At 36.1% G+C, this 24151-nt stretch overlaps 1 protein-coding gene across 1 annotated transcript in view; it reads right to left on the bottom strand.

Annotated features, from left to right (window-relative positions):
* FBXO11 (F-box protein 11) overlaps nucleotides 1-24151 on the bottom strand; it is an 84963-nt gene that overhangs the window by 6519 nt on the left and 54293 nt on the right. The window contains exons 2-14 of the mRNA XM_021701240.2: nucleotides 17644-17771; nucleotides 17423-17504; nucleotides 16858-17002; nucleotides 15651-15780; nucleotides 14860-14943; nucleotides 14649-14781; nucleotides 12042-12148; nucleotides 11840-11951; nucleotides 11648-11754; nucleotides 11422-11559; nucleotides 3998-4215; nucleotides 2581-2666; nucleotides 1402-1496 (exon numbers count right to left, since the gene is read on the bottom strand). Coding sequence (XP_021556915.1) covers nucleotides 1402-1496; nucleotides 2581-2666; nucleotides 3998-4215; nucleotides 11422-11559; nucleotides 11648-11754; nucleotides 11840-11951; nucleotides 12042-12148; nucleotides 14649-14781; nucleotides 14860-14943; nucleotides 15651-15780; nucleotides 16858-17002; nucleotides 17423-17504; nucleotides 17644-17751 — 1545 coding nt within the window. The 5' untranslated portion in view covers nucleotides 17752-17771. The remainder of the gene's footprint in view (nucleotides 1-1401; nucleotides 1497-2580; nucleotides 2667-3997; nucleotides 4216-11421; nucleotides 11560-11647; nucleotides 11755-11839; nucleotides 11952-12041; nucleotides 12149-14648; nucleotides 14782-14859; nucleotides 14944-15650; nucleotides 15781-16857; nucleotides 17003-17422; nucleotides 17505-17643; nucleotides 17772-24151) is intronic.

Here is a 24151-nt window from a genome sequence, read left to right as displayed (position 1 = left end):
ATATATATCTTTTAGAAACAAGTAGTTTATAGTGTGTCCCCCCCTTTAAAGACAGTTATAATAAAAAAAAATCTCAATTTTTATTTTTTAATCTGGATGAGGAGGTAGTAACGTTGTTTTTGTGTAGCCTCTGAGTTTAAGCTCCACAAGTTTTTATACTGTCTTTATGTGGTTTTGTACTTTTAAGCTTATTTCATTCTAAGATATGTAACATTTAGTTTAGTAAACTAATAGTTATTTCAAATTACTGGTGAAATCATTCAAAATAAGGTCTCAGGTTACTAAAATACTTATTTTTATATTTTGAGCAGAGGACTTAAGACATGGACATTTCTAGAACTGAAAATAAAAATTAGAGTTAATACCTGGCATTACACAAGGACCTTTCTGAAATGTCCTACATCTTCTCACTTGAATCAGTTGTAACAGTTTCAGATATACCATGGTAACAGAAGGTATAGGACCAATACATGGTTTTAAAATTTTGTAAGATGCTCAATTATGTCTCAATATAAATTCAAATGAAAAATTGACTTTTCAAAAAATACTAAAAAAACCCTCAGGTCTAGTATCATTAGTACTTTCAGTGATATTATGGATTTAGACTCCTAGCATAGTCACACCAGCAAAACTCCGGTGTAAAAATAAAACTCAGCCAATGAGTTGCTGTTTTGAGTTCAGCCCATAATGACAATTATTTTTTTTTTTTTAAATATTTTATTTATTTATTTGACAGAGAGACACAGCGAGAGAGGGAACACAAGCAGGGGGAGTGGGAGAGGGAGAAGCAGGCTTCCCGCCGAGCAGGGAGCCCGATGTGGGGCTCGATCCCAGGACCCTGGGATCATGACCTGAGCCGAAGGCAGACGCTTAACGACCGAGCCACCCAGGCGCCCCCCATAATGACAATTATAATTAAAGACTTTAATTTAAAAAAAAGGTATATTCTCTATGTCTAGATTCAGTCAGTTGAATGAATTTTACAGAACATTACACATACTATAAAAGTCATTCATATACTGGCAGGGAGAACAAGAGTGTTATTTATTGTATACATTTTTTTTTTTTTTTTAAGATTTTATTTATTTATTTGAGAGAGAGAGAATGAGAGACAGAGAGCATGAGAGGGAGGAGGGTCAGAGGGAGAAGCAGACTCCCCGCCAAGCAGGGAGCCCGATGCAGGACTCGATCCTGGGACTCCAGGATCATGACCTGAGCCGAAGGCAGTCGCTTAACCAACTGAGCCACCCAGGCGCCCTATTGTATAAATATTAAAGACAGTCATAAATTCATACTCTGTAAGCTGAATATGGCCTAACTAAGGCCAGATGTAATTCTGTCCTCTTCCACCCTTTCTCCCCTGGTTTTGATGCATGACATTCTAGAACTACATTAACTTACCACATAAATCCCACCATGCTGGCCATCATGAATTTTGTTATGTCGAACAATTGGACAACTGTTTGTCCTAATCTGAATTCCTGCTAATGCATTGCCTATTTAAAAATAAAAGTTACAATGTCAACATATGGAGCCTCATGGAACACAGTAAGAGTTTTATATTACATGGTAGTTAAAATTTTTAGAATTTTAGGAAAGCACGATTTTGTGAAATATGTCATATTCAGAAAGATATTTATGGCCCAAGAGCATTAAAAAACCAAAACTAAGGGAACTAGGAGTATAAAAAGAAAAATTGTAGGCAGTATGGGCATAATAGTTATGAATAGAGACTCTGAAGCCAGGCTGCCAAGTTTTGAATCCCAGGAATTCTATCTTCCTGTGTGACTTTTAAGTTATTTAACCTCATTGTACCTCTGTTTCCTGATCAATAAGTGGGGATATTTAATAGTGTCTACTTCACAGGGTTGATGTAAATATTATATGACTCAATTCAGGTAAGATGTTCAGAATAATACCTGGAATTGAGTAAGCTTTATGTAAGTATTATCCAGGTAAATAGTAGCAAAAGAGAAAGCCCTGGAACATACCAGTGTCTAGCACACACACATCTAATAATGGTCCACTGAACTAGTATCTCAAAAAGTTTTAATGAGGAATAAGTATTTTCCCTTTATAGTTTTTTTTTTTTTTTTTTAGAGATTTTATTTATTTGAGAGCAGGAGAGTGAGAGAGAGCATAAGCAGGGGGAGGAGCAAAGGGAGAGGGAGAAGATTTCCCCACCGAGCAGGGAGCTCACTGTGGGGCTTTATCCCAAGACTCCAGGATCATGACCTGAGCCAAAGGCAGACGCTTAACCGACTGAGCCACCCAGGCGCCCCTCCCTTTATAGTTAGTACCAAAGTGAAAAAAGAGTAAATCTAAGGATATTGTAGATACTCCCTGAGACTAAGGTCTTATTTATATTTTCATCACTGGTATCTAGTATAGTTCCTGGTACACAGTGGGTACTCAGTAAATGTTAAGTGAATAATGATTGTTAAGTAAATATCACAAATAATCTTTATTGAAAATTTAAAGGACCAGTTCTCCTACTTGAATGGTTTAAAAATGGTCCATTTTGCTAATGTCCGGAAGACAGGCCAACCTCCAAAATTTTATAGAACAAAACATGCTTACCATAAATGTCATTTCCTTCAATAAGGCCTCGTCCATCACCAAAGATGTAAACTCCCCCTTGATTTCCATTAAATATAGAATTCCCCCTATAATTATGAGAAATAATTAAAAAAATAAACATTATTCAGTAAGAGCTTATTTGTTTAAAAAATTATTTATCTTCTAGGGGCCATAGTTTCCTAATCTGTAAAATGAGGGACTCAGACTAGATGATTTCTAAGTTCCCTTGTTTTCTTTCTAAGACCTAAAGCTTAAAAGAGCCACCTAAATATTTGAGATAAAATAACATTCTTTTTTTAAAAAAATATTTTATTTATTTATTTGACAGAAAGAGACACAGCAAGAGAGGGAACACAAGCAGGGCGAGTGGGAGAGGGAGAAGCAGGCCTCCGGCTGAGCAAGGAGCCTGATGCGGGGCTCGATCCCAGGACCCTGGGATCATGACCTGAGCCGAAGGCAGACGCTTAACGACTGAGCCACCCAGGCGCCCCTCGAGATAAAATAACGTTCTTAAACATTCCCCTCAAAATAGCTAATACATTTAGAACTTTTTTCTTAGCTGATCTAGACACATTTGCTGCATATTAACAAAACGGAAATTCCATAATCTACTTTCATAAAGCCAGTGGAAAATAAACCTTAGCAATAAAAAATAATTCATCAGGGGCGCCTGGGTGGCTCAGTCGTTAAGCGTCTGCCTTCGGCTCAAATCATGATCCCAGGGTTCTGGGATCGAGCCCCGCATCGGGCTCCCTGCTCAGTGGGGAGCCTGCTTCTCCCTCTCCCACTCCCCCTGCTTGTGTTCCCTCTCTCCCTGTCTCTCTCTCTCTCTCTGTCAAATAAATAAATAGAATCTTAAAAAAAAATTCATCATTACTGATTAAATTATAATAGTTCTGTTCTACAGTCTTAGCCAACACCTTTCAGACTGGATCTGTTTCCTTACTGTAGTCAGAGGGAATGATAGGAACTATTAAAGAAAAGTGATGGCTTGAAAGTTTTGACTTTTTGTTATTTTTGTTCTCTCTGTCCAAGAATCTTTGAGATAATTACTTTCCTGAGTTATGCTATCTGCACACTCTCAGACAAAAAAAGAGAAGACAAGGTCATTCAGGTTCCAAGAGAAGAACATGGCCCTATGTACTCATTTATAATGCAGTTTGATGAATTTAAAATAAAAATCACAGCATTTGCAACTGCTCATAAAATAATAATATGCATGACTTAGATCGTTAAAAAACAAACAGAACACCCAAAAATAAATGCAATAGCTATGCTCATTCAGATGCACAGACATTTACTAGGAAAATCTATTCTGCAGTAGTCAGGTATCTAGGAAAAACAGAGTTAAAACTTGACTTTTCTTATAACACAAAAAGTGAAAAAGTAACTTCTATCCATAATTACATATAAATACCTTATTGTTGGGTCACTATTTGAGGTAATCCATACACCTGCAAAGTTGTTTGCATAGATTTTATTCTCTATGAATTGTCCTCTTCCTTTTTCATGCACATATATTCCTCCAGTCTGCCCATGATGAATTTCACATCGAACCACTGTGGGGTTAGCATAGGCTTTTACTTCAAAGCCTGCTATTCTGTTTCTGTGTATGTTGCAACTTTCAAAGTAACCCTGAAAAATACAGAAATCAAACTGTAGGTAAGGCTACTTTCCAAAAAGAAATGACATTTTAAAAAATGACCTTTTTACTGTATGCCTCAAATTAAGTATCAGGAATGTTCAAGAGTAAGAATAAAACATAGATACACACTAAATTTCAAATGATAAACAAGGAATAAATGAAATTTAAATGTTTTAGTAAAACAGAGAACCACAATTCCTCTAATTAGTCTGAGTATACTCAAAGCCAGGAAAGAAAAATAGGGATTTATTCAATAAATGCAAATAAATACTATTACCCAATAAATATACATACCCTTTAAACAAAGATTTATTGAGTATTAAAAAAAACAAACCCTTGGAGATTTAAAAATGTCCCAAGAAAACAAATTCTAAAAAGGTGACCTGAGGACATAATCACAGACTACAGAAAAATACACATAAAATAATGTTCATCTTAGCCCAATAATAGGGAACAGGCTAACTTATATTCATGCTTTACATGCTATCATGTTAAATAAAAGGAACAGTACATACTTCGAGATAGTATACATTAAGTATGATCTCAATTTTATTTCAAGAAAATGTAACTTGAACAATAAAATAAAAATGAGGGTGTGATTATCTGAAGTATTATAGATGGCTTTTGTATCCTTTATATGTCTCTGATTTTCTTAAATTTTCTGTAATGGATAGGCTTATTTTGTAATGAGAATAAAGTTACTGTAACACTGATATCCTAAATTTTAAGATTCAATCAAGACTAAAAAAAAAATTTTTTTTTTAAATTTTATTTATTTGACAGAGAGAGTGAGCAAGAGGGGCACAAGCAGGGGGAGCAACAGACAGAGGGAGAGGGAGAAGCAGGTTCCCAGCCGAGCAGGGAGCCTGATGCGGGGCTCAATCCCAGGACTCTGGAATCAGGACCTGACCCAAAGGCAGACACTTAACTGACTGAGCCACCCAGGCACCTCCAATCAAGACTAAATATTAAGAGAAAAAAAATAAGATATTCCTAAGATGGCACTTCTAAAAGCCATTTCAACTCCTGGTCTATATCTCCCTTCAAAAACTGAATATGCTCTCCTTTCTTTAAATTCCCTCTAAGTACTAAGTATTTTCTTAAGGTACCTCTATGTACTGCTTTGTACTGTTCCTTTGTCATATCCATTTCTCCCTGATCATAAGCTCCTGTATAGAAATGACTATACTAACTTCTGTTGCATTTATACAGGACTTCACATATAGAAAGCACTCAAGCAGGAACTAATTCATTACTTTTCGCAAAATCTAGTGGAGGTTAAAAACAGGATAATTCTGAATACTCTAGTTTACTTTTAAGAAAACAGACCTCTGAGAATAATATTCAGAAGTAGTTTCAGGTTTTATTTTCCACAAATAAAGTACAAATTATCTGTAACTTCTTCATATTTGGATTAAATATTTTTTTAATTGGGGGGATTACACTAAAAATAGCTTCTTTAAATATAAAAAGCTTCTTTGATTTTATACCAAATAAAAATGAATGTACGCTGGGTATATATACAGAAGGGAGCTCAATTAGGCTCCTACTTTCTCTGCTGGGAGTTGCGTGACATATCTGGTTGGTAAACTTGAGAATGAATAAACTGGGTATGACTAATTCAGCTTTGCCCTTAACCTCAGGGAAGTGAGCTCCCCTAAAAGAGCATGCCTTCTGCTACTACTCCACGAACAAATCACAAGATTTGTTCGTGGAGTAGTGAGTAAGCTTATTTAATTTTGGGGTGCAGTGAATCAGACCCATTTGGTTCTTATTTGAAGCTGTATTCTCCAACTTAACCTTTAAAGGGTAATAAAAAGATTATTTCAGCCTCCTCATGCTTCTTCATGGCTTTATTTCATAATTTGTTCAGAATGTGGCAAGGAAAGGTATGCTGCTTATTGGGTTTCCATAAAGATTTCAGTAACAGGCTACTGTCATGTCTTGACTATACTGCAAGTATACTTTGCTGTGTATTCACTAAACATGATTCAAATGCAGGGATGTTCTTTCTATTTTCTTTAGGTTTTGATTTTGAATAGTTAAGAGAGTCAACCAAATTCCTAAGTTTACTGAGGCAAACAGCAGCCTCCTCTCCTCATTTTCCCTTATCCAGAGGCACCCCCCCTTCAATTTTTTTACCTGATTCTTTTTATCTACCTCTATATTTTTAAGTAAAGGCTTGTACTGCTGTATTTTGAGTTTGCAGTTTTAGGTACTGTCTACTAATTTCCTATTACAGAAGATAAGAATTTAGTTGCTTTCTCCCATCACACACATTCACACTATATCCTTCCAATGTAGTGAAACCACAATTTTGGTTAGATTAGTATGCTATTCAGAGCTGAGTCATAAAGTATAACTACATGTTCTTTGCTGTACAATTTTTTATTAAAGTTGGTAATTATGTTATTCTCCTTTGCTTAGGCCTCTAGTGGTAATTCTATCCTAAACTCATTACCGGTTGTTTAAACACCTCAATATATTTATATTCACATCAGGTTTACCAATTTATCTTCCTGAACATTCATGAGGTCTTTTGTTTTGTTTTTAAGATTTTATTATTTATTTGAGAGACAGAGACAGTAAAAGAGAGCATAAGCGGGGAACGAGAGGGAGAAGCAGGCTCCCCACTTGAGCAGGGAGCCCGATGTGGGGCTCGATCCCAGGACCCTGAGATCATGACGTGAGACGAAGGCAGATGCTTAACTGACTGAGCCACCCAGGTGCCCCCTGAACATAAGGTTTTATAATCTGCTCTAATCTGTAATGGCCGGTGTGGTCACAGGCACCTAGTCATTTACCACGTTGTAATTTAAAGGTTAAAAATGTTCCTTAATTCCATCAAATATAAAGTTTGTAACCTCTATCTTTTAAGATAACATTCAAGAAAAGAAAACAAAAACCATTTTTTTCTTCATGCTCTTTTTTTAAAAAAGTAAACTCTACTCCCAACATGGGGTTCAAACTCATAACCCTGAGATCAAGAGTCACACATATGCTCCACCGACTGAGCCAGCCAGGTGCCCCACTCTTCATGCTTTTAAAACCAGAAGCCTCTACATTGCTACAATTGTCCTTTTACCACATTCAGATAGAACAGTTTTATAATTTTACAAGGAAAGCAATCTCCTGTTATGGGCTTAAAGGGTTCAGTTAATGTAATTAATAGAATGCATCAGTTTTAAGAGATGCCTTTAGTGTAAAGTCATAATAATACAGAAATGTGAGCAGGATATAGACAGAATTCTACTTTGCCTTGTAAGATGCAAACCATGAAAATTCCAACATATATTAACAAAACTCCAAAAGCAGGGACTTTTTTTTTTTTTAACATTTTATTTATTTGAGAGAGAGAGAGAGAGAGAGCGCGCGAGCACGCATGCAAGCACATGAGTAGGGAGCAGGGGCAGAGGGAGTGGGAGAAACAGGCTCCCTGCTCAGCAGGGAGCCCCACATGGACTCAATCCCAGGATCCTGAGATCATGATCTGAGCCAAAGGAGATGCTTAACCGACTGAGCCACCCAGGCGCCCAGAAGGTTAAAAACTCAACACTGGTATCAAAATAAAAGGTGAAGCACTTTTAAGAGTTTCTCTTAAAACTCTTTCAAGAATGAAAAATAGAGGGGAAAAAAATGCTATCTTCATTGAAATAAACTTTCACACCCCCCAATTTTTTTTATTTCACAACCCCAAATTATTATCTATAAAACACTTGCCCAATATTGTGAAATCTGGATAAGGAGGAGTAGGGTGCTGAAACCTAACAAATGTTATCTTAGACCTTTAGCAAGGTAGTTTTCCCCAAGTAACTGGAGGTTCTCATAAGCCTAGCTAAGGATCTTCTAAGGTGATCAGATCTAGTGGCATGACTGGAACACGGAAAAGAAATATTCCCATAGTATTATTTTCATAAAAATAACTCAGGCACAAGAAGTAAATGTGAGCAAGAATACACACTAATGTGCAATTTCTGTCATCTAAAACTTATGCTTCCTATCTAAGGGAAACTATCCAAAGTAAAGGAAAATGAAAGGAGAGAAAGGATAGCCAGATTTCAAGATAGATAATCTGTCATCTGTCATGTGTTAAATTCATAAATTTAGAATGTCTCCAAAATTTTATAGCAATTTGGCATTGCTATGGCATTCTTATTGTATTTTACAAAAATAACACTCTGCAATGGACTTAATATTAAACCAAGATAATTGGGAACCTGTGAACACTGATAGAAAAATTATTTTTAGGGGGCGCCTGGGTGGCTCAGTTGGTTAAGCGACTGCCTTCGGCTCAGGTCACGATCCTGGAGTCCCAGGATCGAGTCCCGCATCGGGCTCCCTGCTGAGCAGGGAGTCTGCTTCTCCCTCTGACCCTCCCCCCTCTCATGCTCTCTCTCTATCTCATTCTCTCTCTCAAATAAATAAATAAAATCTTTAAAAAAAAAAAAAAAAAAGAAAAAAGAAAAATTATTTTTAGGAATGAGACTGGCACTGGTTATGTGAAAGAAAGAAAAAAGAAAGAACCCTATCTTTTAAAGATGCATACTAAATGAAATATTTACAGATGAGATGATGATGTCCAGGATTTGCTTCAAAATAATCTAGAGAGTAGAGAAGAGAGTAAAGAGTAAGTATAGATGAAACAAAACTGGCCATGAACTGATAGCTGCTGAAGATGGAGAATGAGTAAATGGGCATTCATTTATTATACTATTCTCTTTTTTACGTAGGTTAGAAAAATTCCATAAAATACATTAAAAATTAGAGATAAAAACCATACTGGGGGAAAAAAAAAAACCTATGGAGACACAGTAAGGGGCACAGATTTGAGGAAATCACATAAAACTTAAAGAACAAAGTAGTACACAGCCAAGCTTCTAAAGAACACATGGAAGAGAAAACCAGCAAAACAACATGTCAACAACGACAAAAACCTACATTATGGATACTGAAGTAGAAAAGCAAATCATCACAAGAAAAAAATCCCAGAATAATCTCAGACAAAAACCAAAATGATCTCAGACTTATCAGCCACATTTAATGCTAGAAATATAAAAATGACTACAAAATTCGGAAGGAAAAAAGTATAATCAAAATTGTGTAATACTTAGCCAAGTTAATAAGTAATGGATAGGCATTCTCAAGTGGCAAGAATTCAAGCTACAGTACCTGTAAACCATTCTTTTAAAAATAAGCAAATAATGAATAGCCAGATGAGAAAATTCAGCCATACAAGGAATGAATCAAAATTTTAAAAAATTCAGCAACAGAGAAACTGTTATAAAAGAACTAAAAGTAAACAAATATAGAATAAATACTGACCAGTAACTATAGGAATGTAAAAGTTATAAACGTTTGCTTAAGAAAAGAATATAAACGATGGGATGGAGATGGGCTGAAATATAAAGTGCTTATTTCCTCATTTTTCACAGGGAAAGTTCATACTTCAAAGATTAAACATGAAGCTAACAATGACAAATGCTAGAGTCATACCCTGAAATCCTAGAGGTGTCCTATAATTTATACTTGCACATGTAGTATTTTTACATAAACAATTCTTTAAAAATAAAAAAGAGTAGAAAATCTTTTATGATTCATTCTTATGAATATAGAAATTTAAAGTATGTCAACAGGACAGAAAAAGGAACAAAAATTCAGAGAATAAGTATGTGTATATTTAAAGAGAGTGGACAGTACAGAAACTAGTTTTAAATGTTTATTCTGATGTTCTTTGAAGTTCTACAGAAAACAAAGTAAAATTTTAAAAAGATTATCTTCAGTGATGTTATCCTACCAATCATGGGCTGTCAACACAAAGATGCCAAGCCAAGCCAAAAGAATAACTAAAATGGAAGAACATTCTACCAAGGGATTTTAAAGGATTGTGTCACAATACTAAAATAGATGATAGGCCCAAGATGTTAGGTTTTAATTTTCATCCTTTCCTTACAAATCTGTAATACCTTACAAATCTCTTTATTAATCCTTAATGGGAATATCCTTTTCTTCACTAATTGACAATCTGTATATGTGAATCCAACAATCCTCTGTTGCCTGATTCATACAACAGCAATAGACCTTCACCAAAATACCGTTCGGCCACCATGCCATCATCTCCTCTCCCATCTCTGACTCTTTAACAAAAATGCTGCCAATGTTGTAATAGGACTTGAAAATTGCCTCAATGAAAATCAGACATTAAATGAAAAGAATACCTGAATAGACACCAAAGAGCATTATTTTGAAATAGTGGCCTAAAAGAGCTCAAAAAGTTGTGTCTCTAGAAACTGTGTAAAATGACACAATAGCACTTAAAATACAGTATCATCCATAAAGATGCCTAATTAACTGCTGTGTAAGTTTTAGAACTGATTTTATTACCATTGTATCTCTTATTAAAATTCTGCCAATTAAAAAAATTTTAAGAGGAATAAAATGGAAGTCAAACTAATAATGACACCATTAATTCTCAAAGTGTAGCCTACAAACAACCTGCATTCAACTCACTTAATGGTGCTTATTAAAGATGCATACCCTGGTCCCCATTATATTACATTATATTATATTTATTCTATCTGGGTGACCTCCCCCCCCAAAGATTTATTTATTTGACAGAGAAAGAGAAAGAGCACAAGCAGGGGGAGTGGCAGGCATAGGGAGAGGGAGAAGCAGGCTCCCTGCTGAGCAGAGAGCCTGACATGGGGCTCGATCCCAGAACCCCGGGCTCATGACCTGAGACGAAGGCAGACACTTAACTGACTGAGCCACCCAGGCACCCCTATCTGGGTGACTTTTCTGCACACTGACATTTGAGAACTACTGGATTAGATCTTACTCCCATCAAAGATTACATCAATTCCCTAAGGACTCCATCTTCTCTATATGCACATAATATTAGATTCATGAATTTATAGAATATTGCATATTAATTTTAAAATATGATGCTGAAATTTCTTTTAAACCTATACTCTTCAATTCACCTAGTTTGGTGAAGAGAAAATGCAGAAACCTATTTGAAATTTAATAGATATGGAGCACCTGACCGGCTCAGTTGGTGGAACATGTGACTCTTGATCTCCAGATTGTGAGTTCGAGCCCCACAGTGGGTATTCAGAGATTAAAAATAAATATCTTAAAAAAAAAAGAAACTTAACTGATACGAAGTCAGTTTTTCTATTAAGAATAAATGTTCTTACCATGCCATGATCAAATGTGAACACACCAACATCACGTCCATGATGGATATGATTCCGTCTAATAATTGGGTTTCCATGATTTTTAACCCAAATCCCAGCTAAAGCATTATTGGAAATTTCATTATCCTCATATATTCCCTACAACAATTAATCAGAAGTAGGTATTAGCAGAACTTAAAAAAAAATTTTTAGAAAGAAAAAACCCTTTTATAAAAGTTAAAAATACCTGTGCATGATCTGTTATATAAAGTCCAACATTTTCACAGTCGCTGATGTTACAGTGCTTGATAGTGGGACATGCTCCTTGACCACTAACACATACTGCAGAGCCAACTGGAAGAAAAAATATTGATTTAAAAACCTATTGCGCAACAACACAATGACTCATTTTATAATAAAACATAAGGGAAACACTAACCTGTACATGTACTTCGGATGATACAGTGATCAATAATAGGGCTACAGTTTACCGTAATCTCTAAGCAGTGGTGTGCATTATGGTGTTGAGCAGATTTGTCATCAGGGTTAAACTGAAAAGTAGATATTTTGTTTGAAATTTTGTCTGAACCACTGCCTTAAATGATCTGAACATACATATTCTAAATCTTAAAATTCCTTACCCTTATTGTCATATATCCAACATAAGCATCCTCAGAACCTTCCATAAAGACGAAGGTTGAATCTCTAGTGTTTTCAATTATAACTTTGTCTGCTACTTTTCCAGGTGCTGTGGAGAAGATATTTTAAAACACATTACCTTTATTTTTTAAAAAACACATTATGTATCAGATGTAATTCAAATAAAACTCAATTTTTTAAAAAAGATTTTATTTATTTATTTATTTATTTGAGAGAGAATGAGCAGGGGGAATGGCAGAAGGAGAAACAGGCTCCCCACTGAGCAAGGAGCCCGACACAGGGCTTGATCCCAGAATCCTGGGATCATGACCTAAGCTGAAGGCAGACCCTCAACCTACTGAGCCACCCAGGCGCTAAGATTCAATTTTTTATCAGTAAAAATACCCTACCATAAAACTAATAATACAGAAACCTTTTTATTGTTTTTAGATTGGGTACATTTTTGAGAGGGATTTTTTTTTCATTTTTCAAGAAAAATTTTAATTGAAGTATATAGTTGACATATTAGCCTCAGGTATACAACATAGTAACTTGACAATTATATACATTACAAAATGCTCACTATGGTAAGTCTCTGTCACCATACAAAATTATTATATTATTTTTTAAAAAAGATTTACTTGAGAGAGAAAGAGAGAGAGAGAGAGAGAACGAGCGAGCAGGGAGGGGGCAGAGACAGGAGAGAATCCTCAAGCAGACTCCCCCGCTGAGCGCAGAGCCCAACAACCATGAGGATCATGACCTGAGCCAAAATCAAGAGTCAGACACCCAAATGACTGAAGCACCAGGGTACCCCATTATTATAAAATTACTGATTATATTCCCCATGCTATACTTTTCATCCTGTGACATTTATCTTATGACTGGAAGTTTGCACTTCTTAATCCCTTTCACCTTTTTTGCCTTTCTGCCCACTCACCTCCCTCCTGTAAACCACCTATATGGTCTCAATATTTATGAGTCTGTTTTTTTTCGTTGTTTGTTTTGTTTTGTTTTTAGATTCCACATATAAGTGAAATCACTTGGTATTTGTCTTTCTCTGACTTATTTCACTTAGCATAATATGCAGAGGGAGATTTTTAAAAACATTAGTATTGAATAGGTAAGAATAATGTTCATTTTATGAGGTAACTATGTTTCACTGGCCTTTACTACAGGCAGTCTTACTTACTTATTTAAGATTTTATTTATTTGACAGAGAGACAGCGAGAGAGGGAACACAAGCAGGGTGAGTGGGAGAGGGAGAAGCAGGCTTCCCTGCCGAGCAAGGAACCTGATGTGGGACTCGATCCCAGGACCCTGGGATCATGACCTGAGCCAAAGACAGACGCTTAACGACTGAGCCACCCAGCTGCCCCCAGGCAGTCATATTTAAAGTGGATATTCTTTGAGTACCCATTACACTCAAATTCATGTATAACAATACTTCTAATAATATTTAGCTACTTATTTAGTATCAAATACAATGACATATTTAAAAAAAAATTTTTTTTTAAGATTTTATTTATTTGACAGAGAGAGACACAGCAAGAGAGGGAACACAAGCAGGGGGAGTGGGAGAGGGAGAAGCAGGCTTCCCGCGGAGCAGGGAGCCCGATGCGGGGCTCAATCCCAGGACCCTGAGATCATGACCTGAGCGCAGCGCTAAATGACTGAGCCACCCAGGTGCCCCCAAAAATGGTTTCTATGGAAACAAAATCACTTCCAGCAGCAACAGAAGAGCTCAGAGAGAGGAAAGAAGGGGATGATGAGTAGGTAGAGACAGAGAGAGAAATGTCCTAATTGAAAATTATTTCTAATACTGGCCTTGATCTGGAAGGTACTGCAAATCACTAGGCAAAATTTTCTATACCCTCCTCTCCTTTTCTCTGTGGTGGAAATGGCTCCGGAGGGAAGCAGAAGGGGCAGTAAATGCAAATTTCAATAACAAGTAATAATTACTAGCTATCTTAAAATGGTCCATGTACTGTGTCCTTAAAAAATCAGACAGCACAAATCTTGAAATGACTGATTAGTGCTCAACAACTATTCCATTACATTTATTCTTAGAAATTTGCCTACAAAAATAGCTTTGAAATAGTACAAAAAAATTTACCAAGGACATGTTTCATTAAAAACACAGCAATAGAAACATTTACCATCTTTATTTTCAAATAAAAGATAAAACAAGTATCTTTCTTTCCTTAATGAATAACTAAGGCGTTGGACAAAGTACAGACATCAAGATACACATCTAAAAAAAAAAAAGAAAGAAAAAGAAATTGGAGCGTCTGGGTGCCTCAGTCAGGCGTCCCCCTGATTTTGGCTCAGGTCATGATCTCAGGGTTGTGAGATCGAGCCCCTACTTCAGATTATCTCTCTCTCTCCCTCTGCCCCCCTACCACCTCTCATTCTCTCTCAAAAAAAAAAAAAGGATACATCTGTAATTTCTGAACTCTCATGTTTTCATTGCAATAGGCAATATTCCTGTTCTTTCTTAACCATTAAGCCATTATCAAGGTTCACCTGGATTTTAAGTCACTAGCATTTAAGAAACCCATCATATAAATAATACATTAAAATTTTAATGACAATGCATTTCAGAATACCTGCACCAATCATGGTGATTGGAGATTCAATATATATCCACTCATCAGTGTATATTCCAGAATGAACAAAAATAAGTCCATCAAAATGAGCTTCTTGTACCCCACCAAGGGCATCTTCAATTGTATCATAATACTAGAAAAAAATAAAAGTGTCAGTACAGAACTGAAAGATTACCATTTTAAGTCTTATAAAAATACAAATCAAACATACCAACATATTTTCTCTTCCTTTATATCTTGCAGGATTACTGTAGAAATGTTCAGCAAATCCTGGCTTTACATGTGCACCTTTATACTAAAATGTCAAAAAACAAAACAACAAAAAAACAAAACAAAAAAAAACCAGAAACAAACATTGACTACTAATGTAAACATATTCTAAATACTGTATATTTTTTATTAAATATCAAAAACAATGATCAATTATTCCAACTAATTTTCTGTTGCATAGGGCAATGTAAAATCTGAAACAGCTTATGACTCACTAATATCCAGTAAGAAAGGACAAAATTTGTTAATCTCAGCACTACTGATATTTTGGGACAGTAATTCTTTGTTGTGGGGGCTGTCCTGTGCATCACTGTTAAGATGTCTAGCAGCATCCCTGGCCTCTACCCACTAGATACCAGTAGAATCCTCTTCTCCAGCTGTGACAACCAAAAATGTCTCCAGACATTGCCAAATGTCCCCTGTGGAGCAAAATCACCCCCAGCTGAGAACCACTCATAAAGGACCATATAAAAATTAAAACTACCGAACACTAATAATTTAAGAAAAGGTTCAAACAGACCCATAAAAAGTATAACTGCTCTCAGGCTACTGATACTTACTGCCACTGTTTAAATTATTAATAAATATGTCAGTAGTGAAAAGAACTGAACATTTTGTTGAGTGATAAATATATTCATTGGCTTGACACCTATTCCTGAGTTTGAATTAACTCTTTAAAAAGAAACTTTTATTTATGAATATAAATCAATATTTTCCATTTATACTTCATACCAACTGCTGGAAACTCTCTTTCCAAGGATTTGGGTGTTCATATTCTTCTGGATTAATCTGGTAGAATTTGCCAGGTTCAGGATGCATCATAGGGCGAGTATATTCAAAAACTTCCATGTATAATCGTTTCCTGTAGGAGGAAAGGAATGAAAGATTTCTTCATAAAAAGTCCTTTAAACAACTAAAAAAATTACCTGATCCTTCAAAAACATTTTTGGCTAAAAACAATGTAACTATGTATAAAAAATAGTCCACCTCCCAAAATAAAGAGTGTCAATTCTTCAAAATTTGTTTAGGGGGGAAAAAGGCCACCCTTACTGTAAAAGCCTCATACAGTTATTATTAAAAGGATGGCTTTCAATAAAATACTCTGAACTTAACTCTTCATATATCTTCAGTTCATTTACATCCTATTACCAAAAACCATCAAACCTCAGAAATGTAGTCATAGTAACTATTATCACTTCCTGTACAAAGCAGTGTTTCCTTCCAGTCTTTTTATCTACAGATAGTTTCATTTATTACAGTTGTGATTATACAGCACCTAATATTTTGCATTCTGCTTTTCAAACACTTTTCTAGAACACAGCATTTTTCCATGTCGTTAACAACTCTGTAAAAATAACTGTTAAATGCCTTTATCACCACCCTTCAAGTACACATTACATTGTTAGTACATTCCCTTATTGCTGGACATTTAGATTATTTCTAATTTCCCCCCACAGTTAACTGTGCTATTATGAAAAATCTGTACATAAGGCAAAAAAATTTCCAGAAGTGGAATTACGTGGGTCAAAGGGCATGCATATTTTAAGGTTCACGAATACAACTGTCAAACTTTTTTCCAAAAGTGATGTATCAAAATCTACTTTCACATTAAACTATCCGACTAAATTACCTGTTTAAATTAGACATAGTTCTGTTTCTAAAAAGCTTAAATTTAAATGAAAAACATTTCCCATAATCACTCAGTTGCTATTAACTGGTAAGTAGCAGAGAAAGTACTTCATTTATTATTTCATAAATACCACTCGGACCAACAACCTACGTTTTTGATAAATAGGTAACTTGGAATTTATAAGCATTATTATTTTGTTCCAACTATTTAATTGTAACTATCAACTCGCACTTCAACTTCCCTACCATCTTTTTAGCATTTGGGGTGGCAAATAATATATTTCAAGATAATAAATAAATTTTCACTTACCATAAAATTGGATCATTAGCGAGCTCACTGAAGCGTTTACACACACAAGCTGCTCTACAAAGATCCTGTTCCAGCAAGTAAGAGAAGATTTTTAGAACCACTTCATCTGGTAGTTTCTCCTGAAGATACTGTTCAGCAGGTGCTGCTGTAAAGAGATTAGCAAACAGAATATAAACAATCTATTTGCTGGGCTAGCAAGAAGTTTCTCACTATTTAAAGAGCATAATTTTCATTTTATCTAATGAATAGTTTTGTTAACAATCATTTTATAAGCATTTTGCTTTGATAGATGACACACACATTTACCTTCTTTTGTCCTGACTTAAGTATTCTTTCTTTTAGCTGTTATGTACCATTTCAGAAACTGGTTAAATACATAAAATGTATTTTTATACAACAATTAAAGTCAAAAGAGTGAGAGGTCAGGGTTCTCATGCTTATTCTATAATATCACCTTCTCAATCCCAAATGCACCATTAAACTGTATTTAATTTTTAATTTTTTGGTATCAAACAAAATTAAAAAGATTTAACCCTATCTCTTATAGTTTTCTCAAAGGAAATACCTGACAGATCTTGTGATTTTCCAGATACTCTTGCGCGTTTTGCACGATGACCAAAGTTTTCTGTAGTTGAAGTTGAGGCACCCTTCAAAAACAAAATGAAAACTAATTAAGCAAATATTTTTACCATATATAATCATTACTTCAAAAAAATGGTGATATTTCCCTTTCTGTTTCTAACAATTCTTTCACTACAAAAAGAGAAGCAGTTACTTTTAATTTACCTCCATACTGCTCTTTGTAGGACACGCTGTTCTTTTTGGCAAAAGAGTTTTTCTACGAAGTTGGTATGGACTATTTTGTGCACCAGGACCTGATTCTTCAGCAACCATATCTGCAGGTACATCATCATCTGTTATAAACAAAAGCAACATGAAAAATGACACCCTTTTTTTTTTTTTTTTAAAGCTCTTGGAAACAATACACTTTTAAGAACTTCATACATTTTTTAGGGGGAGAGGAGGTAGATAACTTTTTTTTTTTCTTTGAGAGAGAGGGAGAGACAGGAGGAGAGAACGAGCGGGGGGAGTGGTAGGCTCCCCGCCGAGCAGGGAGCCCGATGCGGGGCTCGATCCCAGGACTCCAGGATCATGACCTGAGCTGAAGGCAGACGCTTAATGACTGAGCCACCCAGGTGTCCCTAGATACAACTTTTATATAAAATTCCAGCCAACTGGGGGGTGCCCGTGGCTCAGTTGGTAAGTGGCTGCCTTCGGCTCAGGTCATGATCCCAGGGTCCTGGAATCGAGACCCTCAGCTGTCTATCGGGCTCCCTACTCAGTGGTGAGCCTGCTTCTCCCTCTCCTTCTTCCCCTGCTTGTGCTGTCAAATAAATAAAATTCCAGCAAACTGGATAAACATCTGAAAGAAATGTTGGACTTCATTTCTTACTTCACAATAAATTCCAAAGTAGAACATATATATATATACATATATATATATTTTAAAAGATTTATTTATTTGAGAGAGACTGAGTGAGCAGGGGGAGGGGCAGAGGGAGAGAGAGAATCCTGAAGCAGACTCCCTGCTGAGCGTGGAGCCTGACCCAGGGCTGGATCCTAGGACGCCAAGATCATGACCTGAGCTGAAATTAAGTCAGCCACTGAAATAAAAAGATCAGTCACTCAACTGACTGAGCCACCCAGGTGCCCCAGAACATATATTTAAATACAAAAAAATCAAATCACTAAAAGAAAATGAAAATTATTTTTTTATGTTAAAGTGGAAAATAGCTATAACCAATTTTGGAAGGCATTTAAAAAAAGGTGAGGAGCATGTTCACTTGATGAAGGGAATGGAAGACTTACTACCACAATGGTTACAGTCTGTAGTCTTGCAAGAGGTGTCAGAATCAAAGCAGGGTGAGGAGGGTGTCCATGGAGAAGTACAGCTCAGTGAAGGGTATCATCAAGTAGGATGAAAAGGGTATCTATGCAGACAGTGCATAGACTCAAACTGTGGCATAAAGTGCTGGAGCTCAAGAAGGGTAAGAAGGAAGTTTGGGGGGTGGGTGGGAGGGTGGCCTAAAATGGAGAGTCAGAGCAAGAGTAGGAAGAGAAGGACAACACACAGAAGAAGGGATGGTGGAACTGGAAGACGGGTTGCATATAGTAGAGGGATTCATCAGATTCATCAAATAATTAAACAGCGTAATGGAAGCCAGCATCACTTCTATGATAAAGATACATAACCTAAATCTAATCTGAAGAAACTTCAGACAAATGCAAATTTGTTCTAATTTGTTTTAATAATCTTCAAAATTGTCAAAGTCATGAAAGTCAAGCAAGTCTAAGGAAATGGTATAGGATGAAGGACATAGAAAAGATACAGCAACTAAATGCAACATATGGTTCTGAACTGGATCCTTTTGCTAAAAGGTTACTATTAGGACAATCAGTGAAACTTGAAGGAGGGGGTGTCAAAGGATTAGAAGGTAGTAATGTGTCGATGTTAATTTTCTGTTTTTAATAGCTGTAGTACAGTGATTTAGGAGAATATCTTTTTTTGTAGGAAATACTAAGGTATTAGAAGGTGGCAGGACAAGAGACTGGCAACTTCTGAAGGGCAATCAGAGGGAAAAAATCCTCCTTGTATTGTACTTTTAACTCTTCTCTAAGTATGAATTGTTTTAAAAAAAAAAAAGCTAATAGATTTGATTAATATATAAAAAGTTTTAAAATTCTGCTGAGAAAATGAACACTATAAACATAATTAAAGGAGCAACACAGTAAGGAAAATATATTTGCAGTACATGTCACAGAAGGCTAATTTCCTTATTATATCTGCATGCCTACAAATCAGTATGGAAAAGATGAACAATTCAATAGAAAATCAGGCCAAGGATACGAACAGACAACTCAGAATTAAGTTTAAATGCTAATAAAAACTACAATGAGATTTTTTATGTAGCAGATTATCAAAGATCAAAAAGTGCGATCACACGCTAGTATCATCAAAGGATAATATGTGGGGGGGAAGTTCCTAATTGCTTTAAGGATGGCAATTTGGCAATAGCTATTATTACTTAGCAATTCCATTTCTGGGAATTGATTCTGTAATTATATATTCACACATGTGGGCAAAGTACTATGTACCAAGATACCTGCTGTAGTACTGTTTATAATACTGCAGGGTAACAATCAAAATATTCATCAGTAACTATTAAACTATGATGCAGCTATACAATAGACTATTATGTGGTCACTACAAAATATAAAGCAGTTCTATACAGACTGATAAACTATTGCAAATATGTAGTAAGTATGAAAACCCCAAATATACAGAACAATGTGTTTAGTGTATGTATGTTTTGAGGCTATATAAATATGTTTATAAATACATATATTTATTAAAATACATAAACTTCATGATGGCAGGGAGCTAACTTGAAGAGGCTTCTAGTGGCCAAAGATGGGACAATTTGAGCATCCATTAAGAATGAATGAACTGAAAAAAATATATTTAAATCCATGAGTAATGATATTTAAAAAAAAAATTTTTTTTTAAAAGGTTATTTTTGGGGCACCTGGGTGGCTCAGTCGTTAAGCGTCTGCCTTCAGCTCAGGTCATGATCCCAGAGTCCTGGGATCCAGCCCGACATCGGGCTCTCTGCTGGGCAGGAAGCCTGCTTCTCCCTCTCCCACTCCCCTGCTTGTGTTCCCTCTCTCGCTGTCTTGTTCTGTCAGATAAATAAAAAATCTTAAAAAAAAAAAAGGTTATTTTGAAAGATGCTAGTGAAAACCAAGTCATCATTTTGAAAACTGGTAAATAACAGGAAATAAACATTTATTCTTCCTCTCTTACATAAACTGAACACCAGATAATCAGGTATTGGCTGAGAGGAAGTTTCTCTAGAGAAACAAATACTAATAAGTGAAGAAATAATAAAAACTTGCAATCTCTAGAGTTAATGGATTTAACCATTGAGTATCTAGTTCCTAATATCAGAAAAAGAGAAACAACCAGACATAATAGATCTCCTGATGAAAGAACACAATAGCACCCACCAAGTTTTGCCAGAACACCTAATCTGAATCTGATCAATCCTGTAAGAAACTCTAAATGGTCAAACTTTTAACAGTTTCCTCAACAAATAAATTGCATGGGAAAAACAGGGGGGAAGAAATAAGCAAATCTAAAGCATACTGCTTAAGAATGTACACTTTGTTATTAAAATTATAAAGAAAAAGCCAAAAAATTATCATAAAAATGCTTTTTGTTGGTGAAGGAAAAGGATTATAATTGGAACAGGGCACATAAAAGGTTATTGCAGTGGCCAGCAAAGTTCTATTCCTTGACCTACTGGTATTAAAATACCCAACTTTAATAATAATTCAATGCCTTAATAATAATTCGATAACCTATATGTCTGTTTTGTATGAGTTTCTCTACCTGGCTATTATTTTACAATAACAAAGATGTTTTTTAAAAGGTGGGGTTTAAAGCAGTGGAATATTAAAAAAACAAAAACAGTTTTTCAAACAGCAGACCTTGGGCAAATTAACATTCTTATTTATTTTTTAAAGATTTTATTTATTTATTTGACAGAGAGAGAGAGAGAGAGACAGCGAGAGAGGGAACACAAGCAGGGGGAGTGGGAGAGGGAGAAGCAGGCTTCCCGCCAAGCAGGGAGCCCAATGCAGGGCTCGATCCCAGGACCCTGGGATCATGACCTGAGCTGAAGGCAGTCGCTTAACCAACTGAGCCACCCAGGCGCCCCAAATTAACATTTTTAAACCTAACTTCTCTCATCTACTAAAGATAATAGTCTTATAGTTCACAGGGCTACTGAAGGGATTTAAATAGAATAACACATGCAAAACAGCAGTGTGCCTGGCTCATGTGAGCGTTCAATAAATGTTTTTGCTATTATTTCATTTAAATACTATTCTATTAACATCATTTTCAAATGAAACTTGGAAAACCAAGCAAGTTTTCTAGGAACCATACTGTTGCCAATGTGATATGCCTATTTTTGATGTCATCCCTTTGTAGTTTAATATGTGGTTAATTTCTAAAAATGTTTTGTGTGCGCTTGAAGGGAACATCTACGTTCTATTTTTTAAAGTTTAAACACATCTAAAAGATCGTTTAACTCTGTTGTTCACATAATTTATGTGTTTACTTTTGTTGGGGATGGTGGTAGTGATGATCTGATTTATTAGCTTCTGAATGAAATGTGTGAAAATCCCTCACTATATCTATAGGTAGTCCTTTATTTGTAGTATGTAAAGTTTTGCTTTGTATACTGTAAGATAATGTTATCTGGACATACAGGTTCAAGATTATTACTTCCTCTTGGTGAATTATTTCATCATTATGCAATGGTTCTCTTTATCCTTAATAAGCTTTGCCTTAAAAATCTATTTTTGCCTGAGGGCCACCTGGATGGCTTAGTCAGTTGGTTAAGCGTCGGACTCCTGGTTTCAGCTCAGGTCATGATACAGCGGTTGTGAGACTGAGCCCCAAGTTGGGCTCCATGCTGAGTGTGGAGCCTGCTTGAGATTCTCTATCTCCCTCTGCTCCTGCTCTAATAAAAAAATAAATAAATCTATTTTTGCCTGATAATATTTTCCTAACAGCTTTTTGTTGTGTTTTATGTCAGCCTAGTATTTTTTCAACCTTGTACTTTCAACTTTTTACTTTTGGACTACATTCTAGATTTAGTTCTTAACCATGTGTTGCTAGATTTTCCTTTTTAAAAAGTCTTAGGGACGCCTGGGTGGCTCAGTTGGTTAAGTGTCTGCTTTTGGCTCAGGTCATGATCCCAAGGTCCTGGGATCGAGTCCTGCATCAGGCTCCTTGCTCAGTGGAGAGCCTGCTTCTCCCTCTGCCGGCCACTCCCCCTCCTTGTGCTCTCGCTCTGACAAATAAATAAAATCTTTTAAAAAATAAAGAAAAATTTGAAAATATTTTATTCCTAAGTAATCCCTACACCCAACATGGGGCTCGAACCTAGAACCCTGGATCAAGAGTTGCATGCTCCACCAACTGAGCCAGCCAGGTGCCTCTAGATTTTCTTTCCTTTTCAGCCAAAGCAATGACATCTAATTTGCTATTTAACCCATCTCAAGGCAATATATCTCCATATATATATCTATCTCCATTTATATATATACACATATATATGTAATTTTAAAAAAAGATTTTAAGTAATCTCTACACCCAACGTGGGGCTTGAACTCACACCTGAGATCAAGAGTTGCATGCTCCACCAACTGAGCCAGCCAGGTGCCCCTCCATTATTTAATTTTTAATTTCTAAAAGTTGATTTGTTTTTCTTTTTCAAGTCTTACCGTTTATTTTATTTTTTTAAAGATTTTTGTTTATTTATTTGACAGAGAGAGAGACAGCGAGAGAGGGAACACAAGCAGGGGGTTTGGGAGAGGGAGAAGCAGGCTTCCGGCTGAGCAGGGAGCCCGATGTGGGGCTCAATCCCAGGACCCTGGGATCATGACCTGAGCCAAAGGCAGACGCCTAACGACTGAGCCACCCAGGCGCCCCACTGTTTCTTTTTTAAATAGGCCTATTACATCACCATGCTTCATCTCCCTTTTTTTTTATCCTTTTAAAATTTTACACATGCTTACTTTATATTCTTTTATATATATATTTTAAAGATTTTATTTATTTGTCAGAGAGACAGACAGAGAACACAAGCAGGGGGAGAGGCAAGCAGAGGAGAAGCAGGCTCCACCTTGAGCAAGGACCCTGATGTGGGACTCGATCCCAGGACCCTAGGATCATGACCTGAGCCGAAGGCAGCCACTTAACCAACTGAGCCACCCAGGCGTCCCTTTATATTCTTTTTTAGATTATCACTGGTCATTTAAAATTTCTGCACAATTTCGGAAGCTGTGGGTTCTAGGCCATAGGCCTGGGTCTTAGTGCTAGCTCTATTTTGAAAAGGTCCAAGGCCACATATCTCCCATCCCCATATACACACCAAATTCCACCCCCGAACCCTTAGGAGATACATCCCAGGACCAAAAGGTCCCTGTGCTATTTTATGCAGCAGCACCAACTCCCACTTACTGCTTTGATTTGACTTCTCTCATTTCTGGTTTCCTTCTCTTCTTTCCTTCTTTAGAGCTTAGCCATGCACTTACAGTTTTGCTCTTGTTTTGTGTTACATTTCCGTATATTTGTAGTGTGTATGCATGTGGGGATGATATCTCTAGCAGCTTGGTTTATAATGCTGGTACCAGTTTCTTTAACACTCAGAAGTACATT

The sequence above is a fragment of the Neomonachus schauinslandi genome, chromosome 10 (assembly GCF_002201575.2).
Source record: "Neomonachus schauinslandi chromosome 10, ASM220157v2, whole genome shotgun sequence".
NCBI lineage: Eukaryota > Metazoa > Chordata > Mammalia > Carnivora > Phocidae > Neomonachus > Neomonachus schauinslandi.
The sequence above is the reverse complement of the archived record's forward strand: the minus strand, read 5'-3'. Positions and strand labels throughout refer to the sequence as shown.